The 7,181-nt window shown below is 42.1% G+C and overlaps 1 protein-coding gene across 1 annotated transcript; it reads left to right on the plus strand.

Annotated features, from left to right (window-relative positions):
* The first annotated feature begins 1,137 nt into the window (after positions 1-1,137).
* On the plus strand, positions 1,138-3,249 carry LOC107624679. Its single transcript, XM_016327135.1, has 4 exons — positions 1,138-1,251; positions 1,665-1,872; positions 2,195-2,391; positions 3,136-3,249. Exons 1-4 carry the CDS (start codon positions 1,138-1,140, stop codon positions 3,247-3,249), a joined length of 633 nt encoding a protein of 210 aa, XP_016182621.1.
* Positions 3,250-7,181: the final 3,932 nt, after the last annotated feature.

Below are 7,181 nucleotides of genomic sequence, written 5' to 3' on the forward strand. Positions count from 1 at the left end.
AAAAACACTTCTGAATAATGGCGCTGTTTGTGGGATCCCTCTTTATCAAAGATCATGGCCGAACGACGAATTCAATAGACCGTCAATTTAGAAACTCCATTGAAGAGCAAACATCCAGAAGATGGACACGAGACAGACCTCACACCAAGTCTTTGAAGAAGTCCTTTTAGACTATGAAAATCGTGAACTCATCAATCAAGAGGCTCGTCATTTTGGTAGCCTCAGTGATGACTATCACCATGCCATGCAAGAAATGCGACATATGGTACAAGAGTTGAAATGATACCAGTTGGAACTTCAATGGTAATTGGCTGAACGCTCGTTGTCCAGGCAGTCCCATTCTCAAAGTCGCCCAGCTAAGGAACGAGAGCAACCTCGTGCTGGAAATTATGAACGCAGAAGGGAGCATCGAAAATTTTTTCCTTCTCCCCCACGTCGTAGAGACGAGAGGGTGTCACCCCAACGACACGGCGATTCACGGGCAAGGGAGGAATCATGATACGCTCGGTTTGAAAGGAAGAGGACTCCGCAAAGGAGTCCAACTCCTAAAAGGCATAGGAAATTCCGATAACACGTCATTATGGGTCAGATCCCATTTGCTTCCCATGTCCTTCAAGTTCGATTGCCAAAGTATTTTGATAAGCAAACTAATTTAAAGGATGTAAAATCTATGGAGGAAATCCATCAGATCACATTGGAGTACATGCAAGATGAGGATGTGTCAAAGGTAGTTTCCACTAAAAGAAAGAACCCGACATTGTCTCCTCAAAAAGGCGAAAACCCGGGACAGACCTCAAACTCAAAACCTTCAGTTCTTAGAGTTGGAAAATTCACTTCTTACACTCCCTTAGTGGCCTCACTTGCTGAAGTTTATCAACAAGTCTCTCATAAGGGCATCTTACCGAAAGTAAGGGAGATCTGACCAAGAGCTTCATTAAACAAATCCTACTATTGTGATTACCACAAGTCCCATGGTCACAAGGCTGAAGATTGTATTGATCTAAAAGATGCCCTGGAGCAAGCAATCCAAGATCGGAAGCTTCCCAAATTCGTCCAACACGTACAGCTACCAATACGACATAATAAGGATGAAGATCGGGAAACTAGAAACCCAAGAAGATCCAAACCCCAGAGAGCATGGAAGATACAACTCAGGTCATGGTCAATGTGGTGGTTAGAAGGAGCAGGTTGCCAAATTCTAACAACACTTTAAAAAGAGATGTTAAAGTCACCACCTCGGAAGTCCTCAAGGTAACAAGCATCCCAGCAATCTAGTTCACATCGGAAGACTTTCACATCGCCACATCGGATGAGGACAAGCCCCTGGTTATCACGGCCAGATTGGGTAATGGCATAGTGAAGAGGATCTTCGTTGATACTGGCGCAGACTCAAACCTCCTTTTCAGGATTGCATTTGATGTTTTGGGGTTAAAAGATCAACACCTAAAACCCCATCTCCCAGGAGTTGTTGGCCTGAGAAATCATTACATCAAGCCGGATGGAGCTGTAGATCTCCTTTTTACTTTAGTGGGAGGCACGAACATAAGGGTTGTACAAGCCAAGTTCGTTGTCCTCCAGGATTCTATAGCATACAATGTCATTTGGGGAGGAAGACCCTCAACGATTTGTGTGTATTCATCTGAACCAAGTTCTTGGTCATGAAGTTCCTGATAGTGGAAAATTGGGTCACAACGATTCGAGGAAATCGGGTGTCCGCAGTCAAGTGCAACAAATCCAGTCTCACACTCTGGGATGCGATCAAAGAGTCTACTGGAGTCTTCCTTGTTGACTTGGATACCTGTATTCAAAAGAACCCGAGGCCAGAGCCTAATGGAGAGCTCAAAAAATTCAAATTGGGGACAAGCCAGAAAGGTATACTATGATTAATAAAGAGCTACCTCACCCTCTGAAGTCGGAACTCCATAGCTTATTGAGAGGTAATGTAGACTTATTTGCTTGGGAACCTGCTGATATGCCCAGAATAGACCCAGCATTCATGTCCCATCAATTGGTCATTGACCCCGCTTTCAAGCCGATTGTGTAGCAACGTCATAAGATGTCACCCGACCGAGCAGCCGAGGTCAAAAGTCAAGTCCACTAAATGCTGGGTTCATCCGAGAGTTAACTTATTCTACTTGGTTGTCAAATGTGGTGATGGTAAAAATGTCTAATGGAAAGTGGTGAATGTGTGTAGATTACACTGATTTAAACAAAGTCTATCCAAAAGACTATTTCTCTTTACCCAACATAGATAATATAATTGACTCCTCCTCGGGATATCGGGTTCTAAGCTTCTTGAATGCTTATAGTGGTTACAACCAAATCCCGATGCACAAAGCTGACGAGGAAAAAACAGCTTTCATTACCCCGGAGGGAATTTATTGTTATACCGTAATGCCTTTTGGTTTAAAAATACAGGGGCAACATACCAAAGGCTAATGGCGAAGGTTTTAAACAATAGATTGGAAGGAACATGGAAGTATACATTGATGATATGCTGATCAAAACCAATGAGGATTCTGACCTGATCAAGGACCTCAAGGAAGTGTTGGATTGCCTCTGACTTCACAAGATAAAGTTGAACCCAACAAAGTGCACTTTTGGAGTTTAGGGATGTAAACTTTTAGGGTTGATGGTTACCCAAAGAGGCATAGAGGCCAATCCTGAGAAGTGCTAGGCAATCTTGGATATGTAAAGTCCTCGGAACCTCAAAGAGGTCCAAAGGCTGACAGGTCGGTTGGCTGCGGTGTCAAGGTTCTTGGGAGCCTCTGCCACTAAAGCTAAACCATTCTTTAACTTAATGAGGAAAGATGCTGACTTTGCTTGGACGGAGGAATGTGAGGCTGCTTTCTACCATTTTAAAAACTTACTCTCATCTCTTCCCATTTTGGCAAAATCCAAGCATGGCCAACCTCTATATTTGTTTTTATCCATGACTGAAGAGACCCTGGCTTCAGCCTTGGTCTTAGAAGATCAGGACAAACACTAACGGCCACTATATTCGTTATCAAAGTCCTTCAAGGACTTGAGCTATGATACTCAAAAATATAGAAACCCACTTTTGCATTACTAACAATGGCACGTCGGTTGTGCCAGTATTTCCAAAGTTATCTGATAATTGTACGAACCAATCAGTCGATCAAAAAGGTTTTGGAAAAGCCCGACCTCGCGGGTCGGATGATGAACTGGTCTGTTGAGTTGTCTCAATTTGATGTGCATTACAAACCACACTCAACCATTAAGGCTTAAGCAATGGTCGATTTCCTAGCTGAGACGATGCACCCTGATGCCGATATACCGACATGGGAGCTTCACATGATGGAGCCTCCAATGTCCGATATGGGGGAGTAGGCCTCATCTTGACCAAAAGGGAAGACGTGGTGATTAAAGCCTCCATTAAATTTGACTTTCCTATTTCAAATAATCAAGCTGAGTATGAGGCTTTGCTTGCAGGAGTGGCACTAGCCCGGGATATTGGAGCGATAGACATAACCGAGTTCAGTGATTCATAGTTGGTAACCTCTCTCAAGTTAATGGGGAGTGCCAAGCAAGAGGCCCATTACTACAAGTCTAACACACTACTTCAAAATTGCACAACAAAAGGTAAAAACCTTCAATTCTTTTTCAATCAAACATATACCTAGAGAACAAAATACTCGTGCTGATGTATTGTCCAAGCTTGCAAGCACTAAACCTGGTTTGGGAAATCGTAGTCTAATACAGGAGGTGCTTACAGAGCCCACTGTGACAAAACCCGATATTTTGATTTTTGTTCATCTATTGTCAACATTTGGATGAACCCAATTTGTGAATATTTCAAACACGGGACATTGCCTAATGATCCTAAGAAATCAAGGAAACTACCGCTTAAAGCAGCCAAGTACACTATGGTAAATGGTCAATTGTATAAAAGGGGCATATCCTAGCCATTATTGAAATGCTTAAATGTCAAACAAACAATGTATGTGCTACAAAAAAATCATGAAAGATGCTGTAGACACCACTTAGGGAGAAACTGTTGGCACAAAAAGTCATCAGAGCCGAATACTACTGGCTGACGCTCATCAAAGATGCCATGAAATATGTAAAGAAATGTGATAAGTGTCAACAACACAGCAACCTCTATCAAGCACCACCCCATGAACTCATTTCCGTTATACCGATGCGGCCATTCACTAAATGGGGGTTGGACTTGTTGGGACCTTTCCCATAAGGTCCTGGGTAGGTAAAATACCTTATAGTTGCTATAGACTATTTCACCAAATAGATCAAAGTTGCACCATTGTCTAGCATCAGCTTGTCCAATGTCAGAAGTTCATCTGAAAAGATGTCATAGCGAGGTTCGGAATTTCCGAATCCATTGTTACGGATAATAGAACCCAGTTCATAAACATGAGATTTCAAAAACTCCTGTCTGGCTTGGGAATCCGGCAAATTTTTGCCTCGATGGAACATTCCCAGGTGAACAGGTAGGCCGAGGCCGTAAACAAGATAATCTTGAATGGATTGAAGAAGAGACTAGATGAACATCTTGGTTCTTGGGCTGATGAGGTATGGTTGGTGCTGTGGTCATACCAAATTACGATACACTCTACCACCAACGAAACTCCGTTCAAACTTACCTACGGCAAAGAAGCCGTAATCCCAGTGGAACTTAGAGACCCTAGCCCGAGAATGCTTCTTGGGACATCGGCAACCCATAAAAGCTTGGACTTAATTGAGGAAGTCAGAAGTATGGCCAACTTAGCAAAACAAGCCCTAAAGCAAAGAGTTGCTAAAAGATACAACGCAAAAGTCCGACCCAGAAACTTCCAAGAAGGGGACTTGATTTTGAGGCAAGCCGATTCTAGGGTACTGGGAACTCGGAATAAGCTAGCTTCGACCTAGAAAGGACCTTTCAGGATAAAAGAGGTATTGGAAAAAGGAGAATACAAGCTAGAAACCTTAGATAGCACCGGGGTACCAAGAAGCTGGAATGCAACCCATTTGAAGAAGTAGTTCTCTTAGGTGATCGTAACACTAATAATTTTCTTTCTCTTTATGAAATAAAGGGCACTCTTTTCCTAGGAAACTAGGTTTTTAATGAAACCCCATTTTGTACTATTCAAAACTCCCTATTTTCTCAATTTTCTATTTAGTGTTTGAATTGCTCGAATGATCTCTAAGTCTCACTGTGAATTCGATGTTGCGCGTGGAAAACGCCACCTTACTCGTTTAAAATCGACATCGAGCTAAAAAAAGTAAAGTTTAAAGCAAACGGTTTAACGAAGGGAAAGGATTACGATGATTAGTATAGAATAAAATGCTAAGCATTCAATTACCTCGACATAACAGGAATAAATAACTATTAAATCCCGAAAAGAAACGGGAATGATGCTGCAAAAAGTATCATAAATACCGAGGTACCAACCTTAAAATACTTAGAAAATAAGTAAAGAAAAATTGTATATAAATTACAAAATGGAAACAATTTTTCCATCCACAACCTTTTTGAAGGCATCGACTTCGAAGACATCCAAGTCGGGGGCCTTCATCTTAATCTGCTCCTTAAATTAGTCTTGGCATCAAAGACACCTTTAATAGCTGCTTGCTTTGCTCTCCGGACAAAAAGTTTAAGATCCTCAATCTTCTTCATTAGTTTGGAAACCTGCTTCTTCCAGGTCACCTCCCTCAAATCCGAAGCAGCTTGAGCTGACTTCAAAGTTTTTACCTCATCTTCCAGGAAAATCTGCTTGGCCTGAAGGGTAGTAACCGAGTTATTGAGATCCTTAGCTTGATTGGTGGCCTCAGCAATCAACTTATCTTTGGCAAGAAATTCTGAGCAAAGACTCATTATCTCCACATCAGCGTCTCGGACATAAGTCGCGGAAAGTAGGAGCATCCTTTGGACCCAAGGGAGGGTGACCTCTAGTGGCATCTTAGCAAAAGCTACCCAAATGTCCTCATCCATAAAGTGTTTGTGCACAAACTCGGGAGCCTAAAATCCTTAGTCTAGGACATGCTTAGATGCCGGAGGGATGGAGACAATAGCATCATCCTGGTTGTCATCTCGGGGCCGATTTCGAGAAAGGAGAGTTGGCAGGGGAATTCTCCTCCACAACGAGTATCTCGGGCCTTGCCCCTCCCTACTCCCTTCCACCACCCGAGGCCGAGGTTGACGACTTATGGTTGCAGACGACGAAATCCCGTCACCACCAACTGAGATAGGAGGTTGGAATGCCAACCTCCTCTTCATCTCGGCAATGGCGGCAAGAACTCCAACCATGTCAACTATAAGACATAAACAAAAGATAACTTCTGAGATAAAGAAGACAGAAATAAATGAAGACGCAAAGAGTTGAAAGCTTTCTGATGGCATTCCGAACAGCCTACTTGTTTATAAAAATGTCTCTCAAAATTAATGGATTCTCATTCCACAGCATCATTAACAAATTGATACCGAGGATCTCGTCAGCATTCGCATTGGAAAGTCTGATTTTCGGTGAAGAAAGGAGTAGTGCCCTCAACCCTGTCAATCTTAAAAGACTTTTCTTTGAATCCATGATAGGATTCTTCAAATAAAGTAAAAATTTTTCTGTTTAGGACACCTTGGAAAGAGATGAACCCGTGCCCCCGTGACCTAAATGGAATTGTCAAAGTGAAAAAGACCCTAAGTGAGGGCACGATATCCAGGAATGAGCACAGAAGCTCGAAACCTCGGAAAATCACCTAAGTATTGGGATGAAGCTATGAAGGGGCGCACCTAGTGTGAGTTGTAACACCCTAACTACCAAAGCTCACACTTCCGGCTGCGCGACTCTGATAGTTCAGACATTACAACGACACTTATACTATTTAATACTAAATATGAGCCTGTTTAAAATTTTAAACCGCAATACCGCTCCCAAAGATACTTTCGTCCGATGACGTACATCCATAAATACCATTCAACTTACAACAACTCATAAAGAGTACGTCCATATATATACATAAATATATATATAAATAATATTACAAACAATAATCAATACAATTCCTATCCCTCTTACAGAATATCTCAAGATAAAGGCGAGGGTACAAATAATAACCTAAAGCAATACGGAACATCTCAACAACAAATGAATAAACTCTTCATAACTTCTGCGCCCATATCCTGAAAGGGGAAAAATGTAGGGGGGTGAGAACATCATCCTCGAAAGGGT

Source organism: Arachis ipaensis, unplaced genomic scaffold (assembly GCF_000816755.2).
Source record: "Arachis ipaensis cultivar K30076 unplaced genomic scaffold, Araip1.1 Aipa752, whole genome shotgun sequence".
Classification (NCBI taxonomy): domain Eukaryota; kingdom Viridiplantae; phylum Streptophyta; class Magnoliopsida; order Fabales; family Fabaceae; genus Arachis; species Arachis ipaensis.

Excerpts from the sequence above, each read along its gene's own strand:
- LOC107624679 (XM_016327135.1), top strand. The coding sequence starts at position 1,138 with ATGGAAGATACAACTCAGGTCATGGTCAATGTGGTGGTTAGAAGGAGC. Across the intron at positions 1,252-1,664 it reads CCACCTCGGAAGTCCTCAAG|TTCCTGATAGTGGAAAATTG; the intron begins GTAACAAGCATC and ends TTGGTCATGAAG. Across the intron at positions 2,392-3,135 it reads AGGGAATTTATTGTTATACC|TCGATCAAAAAGGTTTTGGA; the intron begins GTAATGCCTTTT and ends CGAACCAATCAG.